At 40.1% G+C, this 26463-nt stretch overlaps 2 protein-coding genes across 5 annotated transcripts; one reads left to right on the top strand and one right to left on the bottom strand.

Annotated features, from left to right (window-relative positions):
- Positions 1-9: 9 nt before the first annotated feature.
- Positions 10-12617, top strand: FAM161B (FAM161 centrosomal protein B). 3 transcript variants are annotated; one of them, XM_088167316.1, is made up of 8 exons: positions 10-346; positions 1529-2091; positions 3759-4096; positions 4492-4619; positions 4900-5067; positions 5559-5658; positions 6993-7123; positions 12184-12617. In XM_088167316.1, the coding sequence occupies exons 1-8, from the start codon at positions 198-200 to the stop codon at positions 12185-12187; spliced, it is 1581 nt and encodes a 526-aa protein (XP_088023442.1). In that variant the 5' UTR covers positions 10-197; the 3' UTR covers positions 12188-12617. The 3 variants fall into 3 exon arrangements, with proteins under 3 accessions (XP_088023442.1, XP_088023441.1, XP_014746062.2); XM_088167315.1 differs by having other exon boundaries at positions 12180-12367; XM_014890576.2 differs by lacking the exon at positions 12184-12617 and adding an exon at positions 7342-8366.
- ZNF410 (zinc finger protein 410) lies at positions 9814-26463 on the bottom strand. Of its 2 annotated transcripts, XM_014890525.2 has the most exons (9): positions 26430-26463; positions 17498-17633; positions 16980-17213; positions 16499-16690; positions 15488-15647; positions 14988-15169; positions 12213-12302; positions 10992-11117; positions 9814-10437 (listed from the first exon to the last, which is right to left on the bottom strand). In XM_014890525.2, exons 1-9 carry the CDS (start codon positions 26460-26462, stop codon positions 10253-10255), a joined length of 1338 nt encoding a protein of 445 aa, XP_014746011.1. In that variant the 5' UTR covers position 26463; the 3' UTR covers positions 9814-10252. The 2 variants fall into 2 exon arrangements, with proteins under 2 accessions (XP_014746011.1, XP_088023443.1); XM_088167317.1 differs by lacking the exon at positions 10992-11117.

The following is a 26463-nucleotide window of genomic DNA, read 5'->3' as shown; positions in this document are numbered from 1 at the left end:
GGCCGAGGCAGTGGCCCGCAGACGAGCGGGGGTCCGGCCGCGGCGCTCCCGGCTGGGGCGGCGGGGTCGCAACCCCAAAACCAGCACTTCCCGATTTATTTCATTTCTTCCAGGTGACGCGACATCCCCTCAGGCTGTAACACGCCGACTCCCGCGTTTCTCGCCGCCGGGCAAGGAGCTGAGAGCATCCTCTCGGGATGGGGGGCCGGCGGTCTCCGTTAGAACCAGGCGTGCCGTGCCAGGCAGAATTATGGGGTGACCTCGAGGTGTTCGAAGAAGATGAGGAGCTGGAGGGTTTCAGGAGGGAGGCGGAAGTTCTGCGTGAGAAGCTGAGGGAGGCTCTCAGGTAGGATGGCACCTGGTAAGGATGGCAGGATGGGGTACAGGATTCCTTCTCCTGGCCAGTGAGGAGGCGGAGCACGAAGTCCCAAAATTCAGGTGTATAGTGCCGAAACAGTGGCCACAAGTGTGGCCCTCCCTCACAGCAGGGAGGATAGGGTCAGTAGGTGCCCACGAAAGCAGTATTCACATAAAACACGAACAGCACAAATCCCTGCCTCACTCTTCAGCTAATCATGCTTAAAATGTGCCAGCAGATCACACACATTTCTATCCAGTATCCAGTCTTCAGAGCTGTCTTTCCAAGGTGGAGCTCTCAAACGACTTTCCTTGTGGTTACTCTAGCTTGGCATTCACTAGCAGGTCACACGTGCATGCCCTTACAAAGTAAATAGTTTATGAAGAAGAGACTGCAGCAATCACCAGCAAGTGTATTGACCAGGAGTCTGTTCACACATGATCTGCACCTTCTGTCTCCCCCCCCTTTTTTCTCCTTTCCTGTTCTTGGTCCACTCTGATTCACCTTGATCCTCCCTTTTGCCTGCATTTATACCTTCCCTAAAGTCTCCTAAATTGCACTCACTTTCACAATTACCCTCAGATATCCTATGAGAAGTTTGCTATTTTAATGAGACCCAGGATAGTCTCAGGTGGGTTTTTTTCTTATTATTAATAATATGATCATCTTCTCAAGTACAAAGTTTCTAGCTGAACCTCTCAAACATCACACTAGAGCAGTTTCTTGTAATGACATTCCCGCCAGCATCCCAGGAATGCTAGTGTTTGGTACTGTTTGTTAGGATTTGTGCATCTGTGTGCCTGATTGCCTCTCCTGCATTTGTCTGTTATGTTGAGTAGCTATTAGCAAGATAACCCTAAAGTTGGAACTTTATGGTTTGCCTGTAGCCTTTCTGGCAATAAAATGCTAGCAGCATAAATAAATTGCATGACAAAGCTAAGTAGGCCTAATTTCCATTTTATACATGGAAAACAAAACAAGCAAAGCTCTGCTCACAAACTTTGGGAGCAAAGCAAAATATGGAGCCTGAGAATGGCAAACCCTAGGCCTGTCTTTTAATAACCAGCTCAGCCTGCGGTGTCTCTCTCTTAATCAACAGTGTCTCCCTTCTTTTAACTCTGTTTTTTTAATAATTTCACTTATTTCCCCTTCATAATGTCTTTGTCTTAGTCATACATCTGGTAACATAAGGCAGTCCAGTTCTTTGACCGACCTCACCTCAGACAGTACCTGGGATCAGCAAAAGCCTCACTTGTTTCCTAAGTCCCGCTTGAGGCCAAAAAGTGCTTCATCTCCCTGGATTCCTTCCATCACCATCCCTCAGCCTTTCCAAATGACACTGCGGGAAGCTCGCAAAAAGTCTGAGTTGATGAAGTCATATGTATTTCTTGAACTAGACAAACAGAGAGACAAAAGGCAAAGCCAGGATGAAGCTGAATGTCAGAAACAATTCCGGGCACAGCCTGTACCTGCCCATGTATTTCTGCCCCTTTATCAGGAAATAATGGAACAGAATGAGATTCGCAGGCAAGCAGCAATACAGAAAAGAAAGGAGCTGCTACTTTCAACACAGCGGCCCTTCAGTTTTCTGGAGAAGGAAGAGAAAAAGAAAGACGCTATCAGACAAAAATTCCTGGCAGCAGCAACCTCAAATGAGAGCTCCAAACAGAAGCAAGCCAGTAAAAAAGTACCTAAATCTACTTATGACTCACTTCTTGGAGATAAACTCAAAGGTAACATGCCAGGGCTCTTTCTGTAAAAGCACCTCCCTGCCTGTCCCTTGCTGTCTCCATGCTGGGAGGTAAGATCATGGCCTGTAGGGCATCACTTGGAGCCTAAGGCCAGTGTCCCGTGGTGTTATTGAGTCTCCTGTGTGTCACTGGTCATTACAATTGGTTTAGATACCCTTGCAGTAGAGTGCCCTAAGTGTAGTAGTCTTGTATCAGTGTCAGCAACAGCAGTTCTGTTCCACTCCCCAGAAAATATGGGCACATTGAGCTCTTCGGACAGATTTTCTTACCCATTTTGCTGCAGATCATGACAGTTTGGGAATCTTTCCCTGCATTGGATTGCATACCTTTGGTTACACTAAAGGGACTGAGATGATTTGTGGCACAAACATGAAGATAGATTAAGTGCCATAGGTCTCCAAGGTCCATGCAATATCTTAGATCTGACAATTTTACCCAAGTGATCCATACTGCACAGAACCCCTAGGAGAGGAAAAAAATATTTCCTGAGCCCAAATCAGGCAATTAGTTTGGTTCTAAGTCATGGTGTAGTAGTCCAGTCTCTCCTGCCATTCTCTGATGTTTCCAGTTGCCTTCCCACTTGCACTGGCTCAAGTGCTAAAATGGCAAGTAGGTGCCAGGACCATTCTAGTCAGAAGGATAGCCGAGGAAATGTTACTGATGCTTGCTTGCTTTCAGATGGCTTAAGCCACCACAGTTGAAAGTTTGAAGTAAGCAATTCAGACTTCACGCTTGAATGTGGGAACTAAGCCAGTCCTTAATAATTCTCATGGCTTTTCTCATCCTTTTCTCCTTTTTTACTGTTTCCCAGTGATTTCTTCTTGAGGACACACCAGTTCAGTTTTCATCAGAAAACATTCTGTTGGGGTGTACTAACCTAAATAGATTAGAAAGGTAAAAGGCAGCAAAGGACAAACCATTGTTCTATTTCTATCTGGCATATGAGAAGGAAGGGGAAATGAACATTTCATAGTTCAGGCAATTGACTATAAATTGACTCAAAGCCATCTTATTTTGCAAACAGCAGTATTGATTTTTTTTCCCTAAAAGCAAAAAGCCAACCCTCAGACAGCTGTCTGCATTTTAACAAATATTTAGTGCTGCACAGGGAAGGACTTCAGTGTGATGGTATAATCTGAAACATATTCTATGGAAAGTTTGTCACAAAAGGTGACCTATCCATCAAATGTTCCTTACTTAAAAGCTTTTCCAATATAGACAATTAGTGCTGGAGATTACACAGAAAAGCCATCATCTGTTACAAGTATACTTGAACTACTCATTTGTACCACACAGTCAACATGGCTGTAAGTCCCATATAAAAAGTATGGGGCTAATATGGAAGATTAACACTTCTGCAAGACAAAGGAAACACAGGGCAGAAGTTACCTGGTACCCCTAAGAATATGAGAAGTCCTGTTCAGTTATTGCTTCAATAGGTAGAAGAGATATCTAGAAATTAAGGCCTAAGAAAGAGACCCTACCATGGTTTTACTGGTATCTTTGAATTATTTTCCCTGGGAGGCAGAGGAGAGAGGGGTTAAAAAGGAGAGGAAGGAGAGCACAGGATATTAGACTTGGACAGTGGCAATTTCACAGCCTTTTATGTCACTCACACTCTTCTCATTGCTTTCCTTTTGATCCTTTAGAAGCTGAACTCTACAGGGAAATCCGTATTCAAATGAGAGCAAAGGATTTGCTCAAGAGCTCTGTAGCTCCTATAGATATCAACAACTATCGGAGGGAGCCTCAGTCCCGAACTGCCACCAGAACTAAGCAGGAAAGACTTGGCTTCTTACAGGACAAAAGTTTCAGCTTCAAACCAAGGATTAATCCAACAATACCAGATTTTGAAGAACTGTACTGGGCATTTCAGAGGAAAACAGTAAGGAGACAAGAAATTAAAGAGCCAACTCATAATAAACCATTCAAGCTAAGAACGTCCAATCTCCATGCCAGACAGAGGCAGGCTAATGAAAAGATAAAGGTGAGATACCTGGATATTTCTGTGATACTGCTTTCTCCTATCAAGATACCAACTTCTCAAGTTTATAACATTTAATTATTAATGGTTAACATTCTGTGACCTCTGCCCTTATATTGAGAGTACTGCAGAATTCTAGGCCGAACAACAGAACAAAATTCTACATAAAGGGATGAGCTATGACAGTTAAGGCTCAGTCACCCTTTCATAGCTCTAATCATGTCTCCTTCCCCTTGTCCCTCAGCCCATCCACATGTAAATCTCTGCTGATGGAAGAGAGAAGAATGAGTGCATTCTCATACCCCAGCTGTTCTCTTTGGTAGGCAAATAACAGAGGAGATTCTGTACTAGCAGCTGCCTGTGAACAAATACACTGAATGAAGTTTCATTTCTTTCAGGATTCTCAGAAGCTTTCCAAGGTTTCAGTGCAAAAAAGTCACTCCCTGCCTGGACTTTCCTCTCTCTCTTCCAACACCCTTCCTGTGCATATTACAGATGCAACTAGAAAGAGGGAATCGGCTATTAGGTAGGTAGAAAAGTTTCTCTACAAGACTGTACAACTACTTAACAATATGGAGGAAAAAACACCAGTGTTTTCCCTCATCACATCAACAATACATTTCCTAAATGTTTCTCTGTCTTCTTTGCTAAGTCTTGCTCTATTCTCCTAGTTGCTTTGGAAACTGCACACTTGTATGGCTGAAATTTTGCTTTTTTTAGCTTAGAGGACTATAAAAGTGAAATTCCCAGCTAGCATGTGGTCTGGCACTCCACATGGGTTCATCAGTAACTTTCTTCCTATATAGATATGCCCAGGAAAACAAAAAGGAAGGGGACAAAGAAGGAATTTATTGGCTGGAGAAACAGAAAATGAAATGTCAAGCTATGCAGAAATCTCTGAACAGCCGAGCAAAAGCACTCGATCCTCATAAAAGTCTGGCGGAAACACAAAAGGAGAAGTTAAAACAGATCAGGTCAGTGTGCTACCCTGCACAAAAATAAACCGTTTGCTCTACTAACTGAGGATCATCAGATAATTCACTAGGACAGATTGGGTCTAAAAACATTCCTTGCCTAACCTTTTTTGGCTGTTGTATCCATTCCACGTTCATTTGGATATTTTGACAATTCCACACTTTTCCTTCCATACAGTACCGTTTCCTTTAGATTAACATTTGTAGAAACTAATTTGTACAAGCCAGTCCACTGTAATGTGTAACTTGCTAAAGAATACATAAGAGATGAGGTTTTCTAAAAATGTGAGTGCTGTTTCCTTGCTTGCAGTCTAGAAGAGCTTTGCTAATAGGGCTATAACTTCTCAGCAAGAGGGTTTCTTCCCCAGCGTTCAGAATCAAAAGAATTACCAAAGTGATTTAAAGAATGAAATGCTCACTAAGAATTCATCATTCCTGATCAGCTACAGTCAGAGAGAACCTACAGTAGACAGGCAATTTTTCCATTTCAGGCAAAATATGCAAGACAGAACAAAAGAATACAGAAAAGAGCTGGAAGAAATGCAGCTGCGAGTCAAAAACAGACCATTCCTCTTTGAACAGGTCACAAAGGTAACTGGTTAAAGTCCCAGAGTGTTTCTGGGCAATAGCATAAATTGTCTTTCATTTAAGACAGGCATTAAGAAATCTAGTCTCAAATTAATTCATGGATAAGAAGGTACAACTGGTTGCATAGTCTCTGGACTGCACTCAAAATAACACATGGAAAAGCCACCAAAGTATACTTTAAATTCCTTCCTACCACTTGAAAAAAACATACAGGCTTATTTCTAGGAGCTTGCCCGTTCCTAGCATGTATTGCAATCACAGTATATGGTCTGATTAAAATCAAGGCCTTATCACACCAGAAATTAAATAAATACCTATTCTGCACCTGAATACCACAGACTACAGTCTGCAAAACTTTTCCTTAAAATCCTCTCCCAGTTAAGCACTTTTTCTTTATACCTCTACTGCTACGGAAAAACATTAATGATGGTTATGTCGCTTTTATCACCTGTAGACTTTGCAATCTGGGGCTGCATTCAGCACATCTCACCCATCACACAGTACCAGCTGTAAATCTCCATTGCACCTGAGGTGTAGATACAATTTGTACTGTATCTTTTTCCCTAGGTTTTCTCTTTCAGCTTGTCCTTGCAAGAACTACAGCTGGTTAGAAACAGTGACAATATATTGACAATATGCTGATTTAAAATTTCTCAACAGAAAGTACCCTCCTGGATCAGGCTTTCTGTTCTGATAATGGAGGCAGACAACACACTGTGTCATAAACACTGGTAATATTTCCATGTACCAGACTGCTAAGAATTCACCATTATCAATAGTGTTCACTCATGTTGATACTAGTCTTCTGTCCTTCCATGTAGAACACCTTAATCTTTAGGGACTGGCCAGTCCCTCTGGAAAACCCTCATCTAAGACTACATTGATTTGCAAGGTTCATTTGGAGGCAATGAAGATATAGGACCCAAGATACTTGTTTTTTAATTGAGCTGATAGCAAGCTATTTCACAGGCACTCTCCATTTATTAACTTCACTCTTGTTAGTTCTTGCCACTTACAAGTAAATGTGTTTACAGGATTCAGACACAAGTATACCAGTCTGGTAAGACTGGAATATGGGAGGAGGAGGAGAACAGAAGGAGGAAGAAAAAAAAAAAATAACTGAAGCAGGAAAATGTGAGCTCTGGGTTTGAGAGATGTTAGACATTGTCCTGCTTCAGTTCAGTTTTGGTACTGTACTGTATGGATTCCAAAAATTTTGGACAGGAGATTGTGTTGTCCTCTGGTCCCCATTAGGAGCATCAGATGTACACTTCAAGTTGACTGTTATGGGGAATCCCCAGTTCTATGCATTTACTGTTTAAGTTTCGATTTCACAGCATGATGCTCGTCAAGGAGCAGAGCGTCGCTACAGACGCACCCTCCAGCAGGTTGGCCTAAGTGAAGAGTTTGTAAGGAAAAAAGGGAAAGATGCCACTGACTTGCTGGAAGAAGAATCTGATGTTCACAGGTAATAAAAACAGTACAGCTCTTTTGTTTGTGACTAAAAATATTTTCCTGGCTCATGAATGCATCCCAGTTTCTATAATCTAGTGTAGGAAAAATTAAATCAACTTCACTGCTCTTATTAAGCATTGTGGCTTCTCTCTCTGAATTCCTATGACTGCACCTTATTTCATATGCACGGGGAAAACCACTTCTGGTATGAGATCATCACTGTTTCTGCAGGCTGCCTGAGCCTCGGGGTGAAAAGGATGACTGTACTGAACAGGAAGGAGTACCTCAGGAGGAACAGAGCACAAAGGGAGTGGCAATGTAAAAGCTCACAGAAGAATCCATCAATCAGCTCTTGAGTTTTTGTTTCAAGATTCTCCAGGTTAATCCTCAGGAACTTAGTAGTTTAAGCTGACACCTAAGAATTGCTGTGGGGTGAGATGGGAGAATTTAGTAAAGGAAAAAAAACAACTGCTGTTTAGAGCATGTCTTGTTCAAGCTAGCAAACCCTGCAGCTTCCCTTAGTCTCCAAAAATGTCTCTTGCATGAGCTCTTTCCCTTTAATGGGCAATAAAACAAGTTAAAGAGGTTGAAGCACTATCTTTGGATAAAAGTAGATATTAAAGATTGAAGAGGTGCATCCTCTAGTATCAGCTCCTTGCATTCATGCCACAGAAGCACACGGAAAGAATGCCTTCCACTTTGCACTGTTTTAGACATGTGTGGTAGAATGCTTTCAAACAAGGTTATTTCTACAAAAACAAATACCAGGATTTGACCCACCTTGGGAGAAAACTTAAAGAGAAGTCTTTCTCTGGTGTTAATTCTTCATTCACCCACTACCAGCCCTGCTTCTTCCCCTCATTAGTAAGAAGCAATAGTCTTCCTGTATTAAAAAATCTCCCATGTTTCAGGATTTGAAAGTGTTTCAACATCTTACCCTTTAGGTCATTAATTTGGCCCAAAAAACAACCAAAGTTATGAAGAAGGTTGCAATTAAACAGTGCATCACTTTGAGTTACTGTTTTCCTAATTGTGTGATTACTGTGGTATCAGAGATGGATTTTGGAGGAAAAAAGATTAGGTATTGCCTGCCAGGACTTTGCACTCAAATGCCTAGTGCATCTTGAATGGCATATTTCACAGTTTAGTGATCTCTCTTTACCTGACACTAATAACATTTTAAAAATAAAAATCCTTGCCACCTGGAATGTTTTCTGAGAATTTTGCACTTTGACATTAAAATATTTTAAAATTGATATCATGTTTCTGTATTGCACAATTTTCCTTATAAATCATCTTTTCTTCACTTACTTAAATAGAAGATGTGTCTCCTTTTGTCACCTCAATCTTTATTCCTTACACTGTAACAACATAGCCTTACCATCAAATCAGAAATACAGTACTTGTCAGAGCTACCACACTAGACAAAGATATAAAACTGAAATAATGACATTTTTAATCATAACAAAGTACTAAATCCAAGAATCTGTGGCCCGGGGGTTTCAGGGTTTCACACTCCTACATTGCAGGATGAATGCACTGGACTGCAGCATCCTCATTTGTGACTCAGCCTCCACACTGAGAACAGGCTTAAGCTCCTTGGAGGGTTCCAGGAAGGCTGTTACCAGTGTACCAGTTCCTACACAGGTTTAATTGTGTGGGACATACAGAGGCTGTTCCTTCTCTGGGTACCCCCTGGCAAAGAGTGATGTAACCATATTGTCACTGTGCCTTGCCATATGGAAAGAGGAAGGAAAGAAGATTACTTCCTTGCTCGAAGTCTGTGGTTTAAAGCCTCTTTGTATGGATATATTTGGAGCAGTGGGACTGAAATTTTAATACATTTTAAAGGGTATTTACTAAAATTGGCTGCTAATTTCCATAATAGTTAATGTTGCTGAAAAAAGAAATTTCCAAGTATGTGAAGTGAAAAGGGAACCCCTTAGAAAGGAGGAACAAAAGTTTAAATTATAATGCCATATCCTTTTAACAAATACTATACTAAGATGACATGCATGAATATAACTAAATTAACATCTTCATATTGGTCCTTAAACAGAAATTGCAGAAATGTGATAAAACTAAAAGCATCAGACTAAGTAACTGAAACTCACATCTCTCTTGATAAATAAAGTTTTCTTCTGAAAGGAGGATTACATTTCTGTAATCCTAAAAGAGACTGTACTCTTGTAATGTGTCTCAAAAATAGCATGGAAATAAAGAGTTTCAACTATGCTTCTGGATTTTTGCATTTTATGAAAATATTTGGTTATATTCAGTTACAAGATCTACAGCTTGTTCAGCTAACCTATAAAAATACTGTAGAAAAGAAGAAATCTCACTGGATTATCTCCCATCAATTGCTGAGATGGCAGCCAAACTGCATCACTTTGATTCCCAGATACCTGGTGGAGCTTCTGCAGGAACCTCCAGGTTGCAATACCTGTACCAGCAGCAGCACTACCTTTCCACTCAGCAAGGGAGCAATACAAACTCTAGGCATTGCCTTTGCACAGAAGCTATTACAGACACACAGTACCTTAGCAAAACTGCATTCTCAGTGATGCCAGTTCTGAAGACTTTAAGTTAACAAAATATTCAAAATACCATGTGGAAGACTCATTTAAAGAGCTTGACATACCAAACAAATTTTAGAGAAAAGTGACGAGAAAGCAGGAACAGAACACAGCAAATGTAACCAAATGATATCAAGTAGTACATTTATTTCATATAGTAAGTCAGCTTCTGACAGTGAGATGTATTAGAATATAGTCTCTGAAGGTAAAGGGTAGAAGGAAGGCCTGTTGCTCAAGATACTGAATATTTGAACAGTGCCTAGCACAATGAGGTCCTGGTCCTTAGCTGGGGCTCCTTGATGCTCCAGCAAAACAAACACTTTAGGCTTTAGTAGATGGACTGCATAAGCAGTTTTGAAATGGCGCTCCACAACATGGGCTAAGTGACACCTAAGCAACAGACTTCACCTTTTAAGCTCTGCAAGAGAGAAACTTGGTCCAGTAGATCTTCTCCAACTCCAGTTTTAGGATTCATCCACTATCTACCCACCCCTCTGTGCACAGTTAAAGCAATGTTCATCTCACTGCAATATGGTGAGCCTCAAGGAGGAATGATCAATCCCATTTCAGTCACCACATATAAGAGGGCGGAAAAAAGAGCAGCTGGTCTCACCCTCTTCTACTCCAATAATTGACTCAGTGTCTGGCAGGTGCAGAGACTCAACACCAAGGCTGGGCTGGGAGTTCATGGAGATGAGATTCTTACTATGCACTGTTGATTCTTCCAGCAAACTGCTGCCCATCAGTGTCTCTATTGTGGAAAAAAAAAGGGTAGAAGAAAATTCTCATGATGCAATGACACTGCAATATAAGATACAATCCCTGCCCCACTTCAAGTCATATTGACTTCTTCCCTAGACACCTACTTTATCCATTCCTACTCTTTGGGCATCCAGTGCTCCAATGCATAGAAAATACCTATGTTTATTGTTTTGAACCTTACTATGGTGAGATCTTATGCAGGATTGGCTATCTCTTTAAATAATTCACATTGTGTAAAAACCCAGGCTGCTTGCAACAAGAAAACATAACCAAAGGAAAAAATCCACATTAAAAACCCCAACTAGATTCATATTGATTTTGAAAACAATAAACATATCTGCCCCTTGACCACCATATAAAAATACACTTTTGTCTTCTGTCCTAGAAAAGAGGAGGTTAAACAGTCCTCATCTCCAAGAGGAACAGACTTTTGTTTCTTACTGGCTTGTGGTCTCATATTATCAGGACAAACATCTTTTCTTTGACCATCCACTATTTTTTTCCTGAACTTTTCCCCCGGAGTGAGTGTGCTCCCTTCTTTACCTGGCTGTTCTCGCTCCCTGCTGCCAGCTGTTCCAATTCGGGAGTGGTGTTTCCTCATATGCACATTTCTGCTACCACTCTGGGAAAATGTCTTCCCACAAATTTGGCACTGATGGGGCTTCACTCCTTGGAGTCAAAGGGGGAAGAAATATCCCAAGAATTACCAAATGGGGAGAAGAGACCTCATCAACTAAGAAACTAAGAACAGTTTTGAAATGTCTGTTTGCACCACTGATGCTAACTTATCAGTAAAAACCAAATGAGAAGTATTCCCATCTCCTGGAGGGCCATAAGCTTTTAGAACAGAAGAGGTTTAGATATCAGTAATAGCAGTTGTTGGAAAACTCAAGTCTGAAGAGTAACAAAGTCTTCAAGTTGGATTGATGAGAGGGAACAAGTTATTTGGAATCATTTACTCATTGATATGGAAATACTTGATGTCCCCCACATAGAATAAAATGACTAGATACAAGGAAGCTGTCTCTTGCCATCACACAATGAATTGCAGCATCTGATTTACATTACTGAGCAGAGACTTGATGATGACTTGTCACTGTGAAAGGATTTCCATTTTACAGAGCAGTTCATCATTTGCACATTACAAGCATCCTGTCCATCCTTCTTGGCTCAATGACATGGAAGCAAGGAGACAGGACAGAGAACTCAATCAATTGGAGAACTCAATCCCAGATCTTATTACCTCAGTAAAATCTCCTATTCCCCAAACACCATTTTCATTGCGTGCTGATATTTAAGATAGATTGATCAAAACAGAAGGCAGAAGCTTTGCAACACTTTTGAGATACATTTCCACCTAAACTTTTGTCCAATTACAAGTATGTAGTAGGAAAAGATAAAGGAAAACCCTACCTATGGCAGAAACCCACTTGCAAGAGATTTCAGATTCAAATGGCTGTGGTTAATATACAGAGATGCTAGGGTCTCTCTTTAGAATAACCAAATGGCAGCTATGAAAAAGATACTCAACTTCATGACATTTTAGAAACAATTTAAAAATATTTTTTTAAATGTAATTTGAATTTATTAATAGAAACAATCTAGAAGATTACGGGCTACAGGCACCATGAAAGGGAAGTCAAAAAACATTATAACCAGAAGTTCTGTGGAAACCAGGATTTTTCTTAAGGAAATCAAATCAAAGTCCTACAATAAAGATCTTTTTTTCAGACAGATAACAGAATGTCAGATGAAGACTCTTACCTGAGTGGACAACCAAATGTTTCCGAAGACTGGAGTATTCAGCAAAGGAGCGACCACATCCCTGTGCCTGACACAGAAAGGGTTTTTCCCCTACAAGGGAAAAGTAAGTTCTTAGATTTTGGGATCACAATCTGATTGCCCAAGTCCCTGAGAACAGCCTGGACATCTCTACTTCATTCTCCCATTTGGCATTATGTATAGTAGAGTTCCATGGAAATTATACATGCTTCCTAAGGCTTTTACAGCATTCTTTTCACCAGAGGAAACAGTGACATTATTTTAAAATATTCTAATATTCATTATTTTAAAATATTCTTAGACCATCATTCACCGAAAGCGAAGCAAGGGAATCCCTGTTTCTACATAATTTTTCAAGTATATAAATAATAAAGTAATATAAAACTACTTGATCTATGATGCATCTTCTACATGCAGTTCTCAACAACCAGCTCTGTTCCACGCACACACAAGGTCCTGCTCCCTTTCTGCCTCTCAGTGCCAAAAACACTATTAACTTTTAACTATTTTCCTTCATATCAGATTCTATACTTTATTTTAGATTAGGCTGAACTTGCCAAAATCCTCTGAGAGATGTGTCAGTCATTTATATCTATGTGTGGAGGAACTGTTATTCAAGGCACAAATTGTTCTTATGGGCTGAAATTTATATCACACCTATTTTTGATTTATTTAAATTATGCTAAATTGGGAGGTTACTACATTAATGCAGAGCAATAATATTAATCTGTTTTGGACAATCTCTTAATAAAGCTAGACATAACTTTTGCCTGCAACATCCCACTCAAGAACTCAATATACCATGTTTAACACTATGATTTTAAGTCTTTAACTGGATCCCTGAACAAGAGTAATAGCAAGGAGATTAAGCAAGCTATTTTAATAATTTATTGTATAATATATATGTAGTTCTTTCAGGGTAAACCTGTTTTTAAAGGTGTTTCTACTGTGACTTTGCCTTTAGAAGTCTTCTCCCTACAGCTCATTTATTGGCCTCTTATCTACAATAGCATTTGACAGCTGTGAGCAAAAAGGATCAACACAGCATGTTCCAATTGGTGTTACAAAGCTGAAATATATAGCAGAGTCTCAAACACTGATAGTACTTTCTGGCTTGCTATAAATCTTTACAAGTGTGGGAAAACTACCACTGACCTAGATAACAGTGCACAGTTCCATCTGTAAGACACCCCAGAGCTATTTACACCTGCAATTTCATAACGCCTTTAGTCTGATGAAATGCTTAATTCCACATTATCCATTTGCAGCTTAGAAAGTTACTATTTATTCCTCCAGAAGCTACTACTCTGTTGGTTGCAGAACGCTCACTTATCAGGGAAGATTGTGCATGGATCAGCTGGGCCTATTAACTTAATCTGCACCTTGGCTGGGAGCTCTAAGTGCAAAAGAAAACTGCAGAAAATGTAACTGCTGTTACTACACATTCAAAGTTTTATTATTGGTATATACAATTTTTAACTACATCCCAACATCTGCCCCCAAACCATGTGTTCTAGCTAGACTGCACATACTTTAAAATAGCAGCCTTTTCCCATGTGTATCGACAAACCACATACCATACGGTCATGTTTAAGTAAGGCAGAAGGCACAAACAGCTGCTGGCAACCCACATCATCTGTAATTTCATTTTACCAGGGAGCCTTGTTCTCTCACACTTGTCAAGGTTCTTTTGAAACGTTTACCGACTGCAATACAATGCTTCCGAGGCCATCAGGGAATCTCTAACAATATTCCAAGAAGCTTGACCTAGGCCATTTGTCTGAGTGTTGTGATAACCCCGAGGCTTAAAAAACTAAACAAACAAAACCACCAGAATATTCATTATTAACTTTGCTGGTCATTAATTAAATTGCTGGTCACTATTAAATTGCTGGTCATTCCAGCAGTAACTTTTGTGCCTCTCTCAAACAAGTTTCTAGTACAAAAACCCCTGAAGCACTTTGGCTGCTATACCAGCTTCTAAAAATACTGAAAAGGCAGAATTGTATTCTCCAGAGGAGCCATCATAAACAAACCATGTCTAAAACACAGCACTATGAAATAAAGGTTCTCCTTTTATTTACTATAAAAAGCTGAGCATGAATTGAGAGTATACAGGCTCCAGCATACCATAACATTCCAAATTAGCATTGGCACAAACACAGCAGTTTGCACACCATAATGCTGTCTTCTAATTAATGCTTTTTTCTACTTTTCTTTCCTACTGTATTTTTACTATTTATTCCACTGCACTCCTCATTTCCCCGTATGTCCCAAATGTAGTCATTCTACAGGCAGCATAGGTAACACAAGCTAGTCAGGCAGATGTCAGCACAGCTCCTACTATCTAAGCTATTGAGCCTTTCAGGAATTTCAAATAACCTCTTTACAAAACACAATTTCAGAAGTCATGTTCACTAACTATTCTCTCAGTAACAGGCTGGTTTCATACACCCCTCCCTCCATCACACAACTGGAAGGGAATCTTCACAGTATGCGTCTGAGCAGAATACAGGATCACCACACACTATTTGAAAGATAAAGCCCGTGTGAAACTATACAGGATAGTAAAAGAGATAAGCACCTAATTTATCTAACCTATAGGTCAATGTGAATTGACAGAAAAGGGACATTAATGGAGGGCAGAAGTAAACAACATAATACTTTGAATAGTTTGAGGACAGAGGAGGAAGTGGTTTATTCCTCAGGAAAGACCCCACCTCAGCACACCATAAATAGGTGAGTTCTAAAACACACCAGTGTGAATTCGTAGGTGGTTCTTCAGGTTTCCAGCTGTTGTGAACTGTTTACCACAGCCCAGTTCTGTGCACACAAAGGGTTTTTCACCATTGTGAGTTCTCATGTGCACCTTCAGCCTCTGCAAGACGTAGAAACTTTTTCCACAACCTTCTGCTGGGCAGGTGAAGGAGCGGTCGTTCCTGGAAAGCAACAAAAAATTGCTTCATTACAGCTACTGCAACACATTTTTTCATGAACACTTGACTTCTTTGTTTTATTAAATGTGAGTATCTGTTAAAATACAAAAATTCTAAACCAAACATAACAACGACCTGCAAAATTATCTAAATCTAATCCAAGGTTTTCAGCATAATTGACTTAAAGCACTCAAAAGATCTAATATTTATAAGTACAATGCCAGGTTTTCACAGCTTGTCAGTGTCAAAACCTAAAATTATCTCAAATACAGAGTGCACTTTTTTCAAGGTCATAGCAACAAGTAGCTTCCTTCTGCTCACCGGTGTGTCTTCAGATGGTACTTGAAGTGAGCTGGCCATACAAATGTCCGATCACAGCCCTCAACTGTGCACTTCAGCTTCCTTTCCACGCGAGATAAATGAGGAATGGGGCTTGAATCTTTTGGCTGCCCATCTCCTGTGCAAAGATGAACATTTTCCCCTGGAAAAAAAAAAGCCCACCAAAATCTAAAAAATTACTATAACGTGTCAAATAGAATAGAAAAAACAGCATCATACATGGTACAGGATTGTCAATTAGCTATGTGTCTGGCTGCTGACTGTTTAGCATACCCTGCAGGCTGCTGCCTAGCCTATAGCAGGGATCAGACACAGACTTGCAAATCTTACCAGACTCCTAAACTATTCCCAACAAGCCATCTGGATCAGATCAGCTGCTACCAGATAAGGCTTATCACAAAAAAAAATAAAGCGAATGCACCAAAAATTGTAAAAATGGTCTCTATATCAATATAAAACAACCAATTTTAACTATCACCTATTAGCTAAGCTGTTTTTAAAAACACCTTAGCTAAAATAAGAGATACTGCATTTACTTGCAGTTATTTATTAATATAATTAAGTCAGAAAGCATGTGACTAAATCCAATTATATATTCTCCAGAAAATTGATCTCCAAACTCAGTGGAGCTAAAAAGGAAGTATGATTTACAGTATGTATTAAAAATGGACTCTTAACAGTGAAAATGAAAGCTGAAAAACAAGCAGCTGCTGCCAGAAAGAAGATATTCTTTACACGTATTGGAGAACTAGTAGGCTACAACTTGTAAGTTAGATGGTTCCACTAGAGTTCATTCCCCAAGAAAAAATGAGAAGCCTATTTATACTGAAGAAAAAAAAGCATAATTGTCCTGTATAATTCTGTCACTGATGATTTGAAGATGTCATAACTGATTCAAAGCAAGATAGAATTAAAGAGAGGAAGAAACAACGTGAAACTAGGGGTCTTGTATGGAACATTCAATTTTTCAGACACAATGTGTGGATTTCCTACCATTATTGCTTGCTTTGGCATTCTTTGCAAGCTGTGCCCGAGTGGCAGCAATTAAACTGTCATGGGCCAACTCTTGCACTCGTAGGAACCATGGGGTACTGCTGTCTGTGCTATCATGAGAGAGAAAGTCATTGCCAGAATCTTCTGCTTCATCTTGAACAAACACCAAGTGCTCTGCGGGAGACCCCAGCCCTAGAAAAGACGACAAATTGGTGAAACAATAATGCAACAGAGGGAAATTTCTTTTGCTTCTCAGAGATTAGTGTTCATAGCATGGATGAAATAGCTGCCCTGAAAAAGTCTCCACTGACCTCTACATTGTAGAAAGATGTTGATGACTAAATGCGCCTAAAATATCCAATAATGCCCAGCAAATTTCATGATCTCTCCTCTTCGTAAGCAGCAGGGACAGAGCTATACTTGTACCACCTGCATTCTGCTGAGACATATCCAGCCAGATGACAAACAGAAGGACAATTACCTGCTCTTGTCAGGTTGAGAAGAATGAATGAAGTGCTGTCGCTGGGCTGGAGGTCTTGCAATAAACTAGAAGTTTCTGAAGTTGACAGAAGTTCAGATGGTTTCTGTACATTCTGTGCCCTTGTTTCCTCTCCATCAGGGCCTACATTTACCTGGAGACTTCTCAAGACGGCAGATGAAGAAACATCTTTGGAAGAATTAGTATGACTTGGAGAAGTGAGATCTCTTTCATCATCTAATGAAGAAAGTGAAACCAGAGTAAATAAAAGTATAAATACACTATGACTAAAAGACAACTACGAGAAGTTATTTTTCTAGGTAAAGATCTGAGAACTTGAGAGAGAAGGGAGAAGGAAGTTTCTAACTAGGCAGAACTTCACTATTAAACGAGAAGATTCAGTCACTCTGTTCCTCCATCCCTGGAATGTCTTATCAGCAAGAGACAGTGGGGCCAGAGTGATGAAGTAAAGACAGCTGTATGAAGGATAGGGTCACAAAGATCTGCCACATAGATTTTACCTGGCAACATGAGTCTGTTGCATTCTGAGGTCTCAGTAACAGGAAGCAGGGAGAGACAGGTGATGTCTTTTGGTTCTGATTCCACCAGTTCTTGTCCCAGTGGAATAGAAGTATTTTGAACAAACTGAACCAGCAGCTGAAAAAACAAACTGAAGATTAGGTCAAGAGCAGCACAAACAATTTTAAAAGGTACTAAATCCAGTCCCTACTGTCTTATAGGAAACATTGAATATAATACCATGAATACACACAGATCTAAATGAAAACTTTTCAATTTACATTAATAAGAGGAAAGAATTGTTTCTTATCTCTGAAATACCTATACACTTCTCATTTCTTTAACATAATAAACAGCTCTGGATCATTGCAGAGTACATCTGGTTAGGCTATATTTCTTTCTAATTAATATTTTACCACTTTATACTTTGCTACGGTCTAGTGTTTCAAGAAAATATTTTACACGCTCCTCCTTTGGTACAGGTATTTTTAAAAATAATTTGTCTTTAAATACTTAACTGAAGTTGGCCTTTTCTAAATTTTAAGAAGCAATCAGAAGACTAGTTACAAGGATATCTATCATGTGGCTATTCAAAATAAGCAGATAATCAGAGAACAAGGTTGGGATGACAAGGGGGAGAACACAGACAGCCTTATCCATCCAAATCATCCACTCCTAATACCATCAAAGATGGACAACCAACCCACACACTAAGGAGATTAACAGAAGAAACCCTTTCCAAAATACTCCACAAAACAAGGGGGACTATTGCATAAAAAGATATAGGACTTAAAATGAGATGCATTCCCTGGGGAGGAATTTGGGACTGGTCAAAAGATGTAGGGGGGGATTTGTACAGGACTTACTAGGCGTTGTTTAAGGGAAAGGCCAAAGGCAGGAAAAGGAAAGGATCAAGATGGATCAGGGCAAAACAAACACAAGAAAATGAAGAGGGAAGAGTAAAGGAGCCCATTGCATTTAAGCAGGAAGTTGGTCAATTCAGTTGTCTGGCACAGCCTAACTCTTACACTCCATCCTGTCTTCTTATTAAACTCCATTCTTACCTACTTCCTGTGTGGTCCTGCTCGCTACACACATTAGTTTCTAGTGTGTGTCATATGCTAATAAACTCCAAGCCAGCCTAGTTCACAAATGAAACAAGACGTGTGGGGACAGATCCCAAAGAAATGCATGAAGGTTTTCCTTAGGCAGCAGAACACAGAATCAGGTACTTTGTGCTGCCCATGTTTATGAGGGTAAAGCTACAAGCACTCAGCCTGTGCTCATATGTTTGGTGCCAATCACATCTGTACAGTGTGTGCACACACATATTTTCAATCAGGTACTAAATCTCACCAGTGACTGAATCTAATATCAGAATTAAAGAGCTGTCCTCATGTTTCTTGATGAGCCCAGGAGGTGAGAGGTCATTCAGTCGAGCAGATTTAGCCATCCCTAACACCAGTCAGCTCTGGCAAAAATTACTTCCAGCTAACTCCTCAAAATCCTGAGTTATAAAAAAGGAACCTGACACCTGTTAAGGAACAGGAAGTCGTAGAAATTACTTTTTACACCCCTGAAAGCCTTCCCATATTTTTAACCTAGTTCAGAACAGCAAAGCATGTGCCTTGTTTACTCATTCTGTCCCTTTTACAATGTCTCAAGTTTTTGTCAGAGTACCAGAGATAATGCTGGACTCCTCTTTACCTCCAAGGCAGACACAGAAATGAGACTCGCTTTTTTCTGTTACCAATGCCACAACACTCCATATTAAAATATTCTTATTTAACAGAAGAAGTACTGCTGGGAATTAGGAAATAACACAGTCCAACTTTTGTGAATGGACTGAACAAATTCTGTGAACTGTGCAAGCTTTTTTAAACACAGCCTCAAATCCCTCCCCTGTAGGAATTTAAACTCCAGAAAGACGGAAAGGCGGCAGCTGTAACACACCCAGACACACACTCCACATTTCAGAGAAAACGCTCAAAGCGTTTGATCATGTAGGATCTATTTGTTTGCCTTTAAGTTCTGTCAAACAAATTAACTCCTATACTCACACTCAAAAGCTACTACCCTCATTGTGACATATTTTAGCATGAAGTCACACAGAGCCCAGACGGACTTGCCTGGGCAGTGAGATAGTTTATCAGCGTCAAAAGAGACTAAAAAATCCTGATGTGACCATTGTATATTTGTGATTAAAACCCAACAGTCACAGATAATTTGATTCTTATTTTTGTTGTAATTGTCTTAGTACTTCCTTTTCAGAACTATTGGCATCTAATTTCCAAATTATTCCTGTGGCAGACACCAGGCTTTTGAGCCTCTCTTACATCAAGAGAAAGTCTGTTAAACCAAAGAAACTGTAAAGAAAACAGGATTTTGTGCTCTGATTTTCCTATGCTCATTTCCTCTCACAAAAAGGCTAGAAATACTGATGCTTTCTCAAACACTTTTACCTCAAAGAGCTGCTGCTATAGGAACCCTGAAGCTTTAACAGCCCTAATTGGTCTCTTCTGGGACCTCCACCCACATTCTCTCCCCAGAGGCTCCTTTTAAGCTCAGCCTGGGTCAGTCATTCCCTTCCTGAATTGTGCTGTAGGTTTGCCTGTCTCACGCCCTGTCTACTAGATGAACCTCAGATTTTTACTGCATCTGTGTCCCCAGCCCCATCTTTTGCTGCTCCTACCCAGACTTTGGATAGACCCTGGAGCTGGTTCATCACTTCGCCTTATCCAGGGCTGAGGATCCCAGCACCTGTCTCTGCTTTCCATGCTCAGGTGCTGTAGTATTGTGCCCTGGTCTGTGAGGACACTGCCTGGGCTGGGATCACCCTTGACTCCCTGCTCACCCTCCCTTAAGAGCAGCCTGTCATCAGTGACAATTATGAAGCTACAAATTAAATCCTGAAGTCATTCAGATGACAATGTACCATTTGAACTAGGCCACAAGCCAGATGGCAGTTTGAAAGGTTAGAACTGTTTCATCTTAGATATAAGATTATCCAGAGGACCTAGCAAGAAGATGGAACTATTTTTATGTTGTCAAAAAAACACATAGGCAATAAGAGACAGTCCCTCCCCCAGGGCCATGCATTCTAATTTAGGATTTAAAAAATCAGAGAAAGAAAAGTAAGAAGAGAGTTAGGAATAATGAGCAAGGCAACCATAAAAAAGAAGTAGGGACTAAAAACTGTGAACACTAAGATCTAAATTACTGGATTGTCTTTCATGTTGATAAGCCCTACTGCTTCTTACTCTCCCATGAAACACTTGTTTTACGGACTTGCCTATTTTTATACAGAGACCTAAATGAAACTTGCCTCCTTTAAGAAGAAATCTTTGCTTTAAACCTCCCACTTCAACAATAAGTGGAAACATTAAGCCACTAGGGAAAAGCAAAACACAGCAACTACAAATAGATGCTCAGAAGAAAAAAGTTCTGTTTAATTTGCTTTGTAAAGCAATGACAAACTAGTACAGAGAATTATGAGAGGGCAAAAAAAGCAGAAGGAAACAAGAGGGCAAAAAAAGCAGAAGGAAACAAAGAGACATGAATTATGCTCATTATTAAAATGTGGAATAAAAAAAACCCCAACCCTCCACACAAACTAAAGCAAACCAATCATCAACTCAATAACTCAGACAAATAAAAGTTTTCATGTTAGTTTTATCTTGACAGATTTTTCCTAAGCCTTCCTGTTCAAAGTCATTGAATACCTTTGTGGACAACTACAGCAACTGGAATACAGGAAATAACGCATTACAAACATTGTGTCATGCTTTCTTAAGCTTCTTGCAATATGGCTTTATAAATAGGAAATAAGGCAATCTGGTAATTGGCTATTCAGCATATAAACCTAGGAACAGGACAGGTGATAAATTAAATGCACAGATACACAAATACTAACTCTAGCAAACTGCAGATACGAGAGAGTAAAAATACCCAAAACTCCTGGGAGACTGATGGATGGGCTAGTACAGGAATAACTCAAGTGTGATCTTATAAAAAAATTCAACCAGAAACTTTGTAAGGAATATAAACAATGTTATCCTGGGTTACCAGAACCCATATCTCATTGGCAAGAGCAAACTTCTTATGGGATATTGGGGAAATTCTAGGTAAAACATACCTTGAGTGGAGACTGCAGGACTGTGAAAAACTTAGGGATGTTTAGGGGAAGGACCAAAGGCAAGGAAAGGGAGGGATCAAGGTAGATAGGAGAGAAACAACTACTGGGAACAGAAAGGGGATTGAGGATCGTACTGGTGGACCACATTAGCAGGCTGCAGGTTGCCACTCTGCATCACCACTGGGGTCTATCTCATCCTCTCTAACACTTTCTGCTCCTAAATGATTTCCGAGTACATTCATTTGGTTAAATTCACTTTGGCATAGCCTGTGAAATAAAGAAAAACACAATCTGGAAACCCAAGATCCTGGTCAGAGGCTGAATTAAAAAGCCCAAGGCCTGGAGATGGATACTGGAAGGACTTGAGGTTTGGCAGAGTGGACAGATGCATGACCACAAGTATGACTGTCAGCCAAGGGAGGACACGTGTGATATACTAGCACATTTCAAGCCTTTTTATCTGGTAACCAGGGACAGGATTAGGCCATTTGTGACCTTTCTTTTCCATGGGAATGCCATCTGTATTTGAGTGTGCTGGTAAAAGCCCTATCCTGCCACACAGCCATAATGTCTGCATTGTCTATGTGTGCACAAGCATATTTTTTCAGTTCAGGCCAGGTGCACTTCTGTGTGCACCTGGGAACAGTCTGGTGGTCTCATGTCTGAAAGATGAGGAAGGCAGGAACCTCCTAGATGATACAGTATGACAGATCCCATAACCAAATAACATCTGGTATCACAAACAGGTCCCAGATGGGCAGTAAATATTCCTGAGATAGTGACTGTAGAATCCCTACATAGGGAGGAGACTGATCCACTATGACCAAAGTGCTAGAATTTGTAAACAAGGCAGATAGGTCATCTTGGGATGCCAAAATAGGAATAGTTAGGGAAACTGAATGTACAGAATATTAACAGAATACCAAAGGAACAATAAGAGTTGTGAGGTGGCTTTAGTCTATAGCTAAAATATCCCTTGGAATTTGAAATAAATTTTGATATTGTAAAAGGACATCCTTGACTTAAGACATTCAGATTCTATGGGACAGACGTGAATTATACAGAGAACCTATAATCCTTGGAGGGCAAAGTTCAGCTGCATCTTGATATAAAGAATTTTATTTTTGCTCTGCCATATCACCTTCTTGAATACACCCTCCTTTAACTACTTCTGCTGAAATGCCACATAACTGAAAATTCTGTCAATAACGCAGACAGTCAATGTATTAAAAAACGTAAAATATTTCTTGGCTGTTGTCACTAAGCAAATACTTGTTATCCCTGCTGGGCAACAAGAAATGGTTGGACAGGATGATCCCAGGGCCTATCACTATAAACAATGCAGAATGCTTGTGTTACCAAGAGACTTGGATAATGTCCCTGACCTGAGAGAGAAAAAAAATACCCACAACAAACAACCAAAAAACTGTTTAAAGAAATGAGAACCTCTACTAGAAATCTTTAACAAAAAAAAAAAAAAAGCAAACAACCAAACCAGAAACAAATTAGGATATGGATTCTACTAAGTCTGTGTCCCATAAGAGATGATTCAAAAGGCAAGAAGCGTCAGGCAGCTGCTTTGGCTGAAGTAGGAGTTGCTGGGAGGGACAGGGTAAAAAGGGTCTCCAGAAGCTCAGATCTATCCTCCCACTAGACAGCTGGAGAGCTAGACTAGATTCCCAGAGCAACAGGAACCATGTCTTTAATCAAAATCATTCCTGTTCTAAATTTAACCAGTGAACCACAACAAAATAAAGAGGTCAAAAAAAAATTTGGTGGAGGGCGAGGAGAAAGGAGGGGCTGGAGCTTAAGGGTGTGCAGGGCAGAAGGCTTGTTACCTAGAAACTGGGATGTCCTCCCCTCCCATACAGCCTCTGGGGAACTAATTAAATCACGAGTGTCTCTCCTTGTGAGGAACTGAGGAGGAGAGACAGAAGAGGCTAAAATACCTCCCTTCACCCCCTTTTCAATAACTAATTCAATTTACAGAACAGTTGTAATTAATTTGATTGTACCAAGAGTTACCTCAAGAGCAGAAAGCAACCTGCACTGGACCAGTATGGTGGAAGTGACTGGAAATACTTCCAAGTATAATAAATCACCTCGAAGTCTTAAAGCATGCAAAATGCAAATCTTAGCAGCTCCCTGAGGAATGATAGTTACATAGCTTTGGGGGCAGGGAGTCCAGAAGAAAAAGCAGATCCATCTGTCCATACAACTGTCTCCAAGCAACTTTATAACTTTCTATGAAAGGAGGATTCACCTCTACTCAAGCATGATTTATTTAATGGTATGTTGGTGGCTTCTTTAGGGATAAAACCAGTAGCAAAAAGGCTATGCAATAGAGACACAGTGCTTTGATTGTTACCATCTAGATATCACAGAAATACAGCTAGCTCTTAATAAATTTCTCACATGGTAGGGTACATGAAAAAACATCGGTGGCTATAAGAATTGTGGTGCCATGGCTCACTAGGGGATATAAAATCATTATTTACTTTCAGTGACACTTGAACTGCTATTTGGAAAAAGTGTAAAAAGGGTATCTACCAGGTTCATATCAAAGGAATAGAAAATAGTACTAACTATTGTACTAACTATTATGAAACTAACAAGTTTCCTAATCAGAACTAGAAAAAGAAGGTATGTATACATGGAAATAAATAAAAATTTTTAGTATAATAGCCTCAATCAAGATTGAGGAACATGGTTTAGAAGACAGCATCTACAGAAAGGACACCCTCTGCAACAACCACTGCAACTTTTTTACGTACCAGGCCTGTTTCTTCTGAAGAATACACAGCCAACTCTTACTATGGGCTTGCTGGGAAAGAAATGCAACTCTGCCATTAGGAAATACGACTATTATGTAAACAAGCCTAATTAACAAATACCATACTCAAGTCGAGAAAAGACAAGGCCAGGTTACAGCAGCTATTTGAGGAATAAGCAAGGAGCATTCCAACTGTCCTGGTCCTTGGCTGTCAGAAATAATCCACGGGAACCCACCCATTCATGGACAAAAGTAACAAAGTCCTTCCACCTTATCTTTCAGAACTCAGAAAAAGAACGATAGAATGTATGAGAAATCAACTACAAGGCAAGAAAGAGGAACTCTCTGCAGATCGTGCTGAGACTACTCAGAGCGGCTCCAAATTTGCAGCTACTTTTCCTCAACAGTGTGACTGGAAGGGCTTTGGCTGCTCTGTTAAGAAAATACCTTAACACATCACATGGACTGTAATTACTTACCAGCACGTAATCATCATTCATTTTAGAGTGCCAGTTAAAGATACATGCTGTATCTTTAACATTCAAATTGTATGTTTCATAGGGATAGAAACAAGACTCAACAAAAAACATTCAATTAAGTCTTGCAAACTTCCCCAAAAGTTATTTCATAGCTGTACTATGTCCTCTGCTCTAGGACTTTAGCCATCTGCAGAGGTAAAGCTGAGAACCAGGAAAAGCACGGACACCAAGTGACACAACCCCTGCATCTGTAAGCGGGGAAATGCACAGAGAGCTAGCTAACTGCCACTCAACCTGAAAAATAAGGCAAGAAATACGAGAGGCGGCAGGTGTGGTGCTGAATGTAACAAATTACAGACACTTGTATCTAGCATATTACAATTAGAGTAACAAAACCAAGAACTCCTCCACAACTGATTAGTGAGCCACTGCTAGAGTGACATCTTGTAAAGGTTCAACCAGAAATTTTAACTGGTAAGAAAACAAAGCTATTACGGTGTATCAGAATGGGTCTCATATGACAGAGCAAACTTACTATCTAATATAACAAGGACAGCAGGATGTGTTAAGCTTATTATGCTATGTTTAGGGAGAGGATCAAAGGAGGACTCAAGGCAGATAAATGAAGAACGAAGGGTAGATGGGAGAGAAGAGCATCCAATCATATGTTTGCTGGCTTCTAATCAGTACACTGCTGTGCCTGATCACCATAGTCCCTCCTAATTACCAAAGACATTCCTAAATATTCTACCCACAAGTGAGTCCAGTGCTAGTGAGCTTCTAGCTGACTAATGCAAGTAGGAGGCCACCAGAGTCTGGGAAAAAAAATATTCCAGCCAGAAGCTGGCTAAAAGCCCTGGGTCTGGGCAGGACTGTAGGCCTGGCAGAGACATGTGCATGTGAGTGTGCATGAGAGTCGAGTGATGACAGTACAGCTATAGCCCACTAGCAAACCATCATTGTTCATGCTTCACCTGTGCCTGTGATAATGTGTATGTTCATGCTTCACCTGTGTTCGTGGACAGCTGTGCATGCACAAACATCAAGGCAATTCATGCCCAGCTGTGCTACCAGCTGAATCTGAGTCCAGCAGCCTCACACAGAGCAACCGGGATCCCCTGTGTGCTGCTGCTCCCCACCACTTCTGCCAACTGCTTAACGGAAACAGGAGCACTTTGACAAACAGGACTGGCTGATGCTGATACAATAATTCCGATTGTCCAAAACCTAGTAAAGTCAATTTGGTTTGAGGGAAAGAAAGAGTCAATTTGTTAATGTATTTTATTCTCATAACAAAAGAGTGCTGTAATAGTGAAAAAAACCAACCTGAGAACAGGCAAGAATATTGGCTGATACTTGAAAGGAGGTGAAAAAAACTTGTAATATTTTCTAACTTTTTACCATTCAAATCAAAGCATGAAAGCATTAGATGTCACTGAAAACACTTGAAAAATTAGTACATAATCAGCAACTTGAGTAAACTCATTGAGCTCTAAGTGTTGCCCATAAACATTCCTGGGAACCAAACTCAGTTCATAATTGCTCACCTCAGGTTTGGATTCTAACTCATCCGATAACATT

Source organism: Sturnus vulgaris, chromosome 6, assembly GCF_052056855.1.
Source record: "Sturnus vulgaris isolate bStuVul1 chromosome 6, bStuVul1.hap1, whole genome shotgun sequence".
NCBI lineage: Eukaryota > Metazoa > Chordata > Aves > Passeriformes > Sturnidae > Sturnus > Sturnus vulgaris.
This window is presented reverse-complemented; position numbering and strand designations above follow the sequence as displayed.

Bases quoted from the DNA above. Each gene is read 5' to 3' on its own strand.
- ZNF410 (XM_014890525.2), bottom strand. From the start codon at position 26,462: ATGTTATCGGATGAGTTAGAATCCAAACCTGAG. The intron at 16,691-16,979 runs GTAATTGTCCTT...CGTCTTTTCTAG, and splicing joins TCTCAACCTGACAAGAGCAG to GGCTGGGGTCTCCCGCAGAG. The intron at 12,303-14,987 runs GTGTGTTTTAGA...TTTCCCTTGTAG, and splicing joins CCACCTACGAATTCACACTG to GGGAAAAACCCTTTCTGTGT.
- FAM161B (XM_014890576.2), top strand. From the start codon at position 198: ATGGGGGGCCGGCGGTCTCCGTTAGAACCAGGCGTGCCGTGCCAGGCA. The intron at 347-1,528 runs GTAGGATGGCAC...TCTTTGTCTTAG, and splicing joins AAGCTGAGGGAGGCTCTCAG to TCATACATCTGGTAACATAA. The intron at 5,068-5,558 runs GTCAGTGTGCTA...TTTCCATTTCAG, and splicing joins GAGAAGTTAAAACAGATCAG to GCAAAATATGCAAGACAGAA.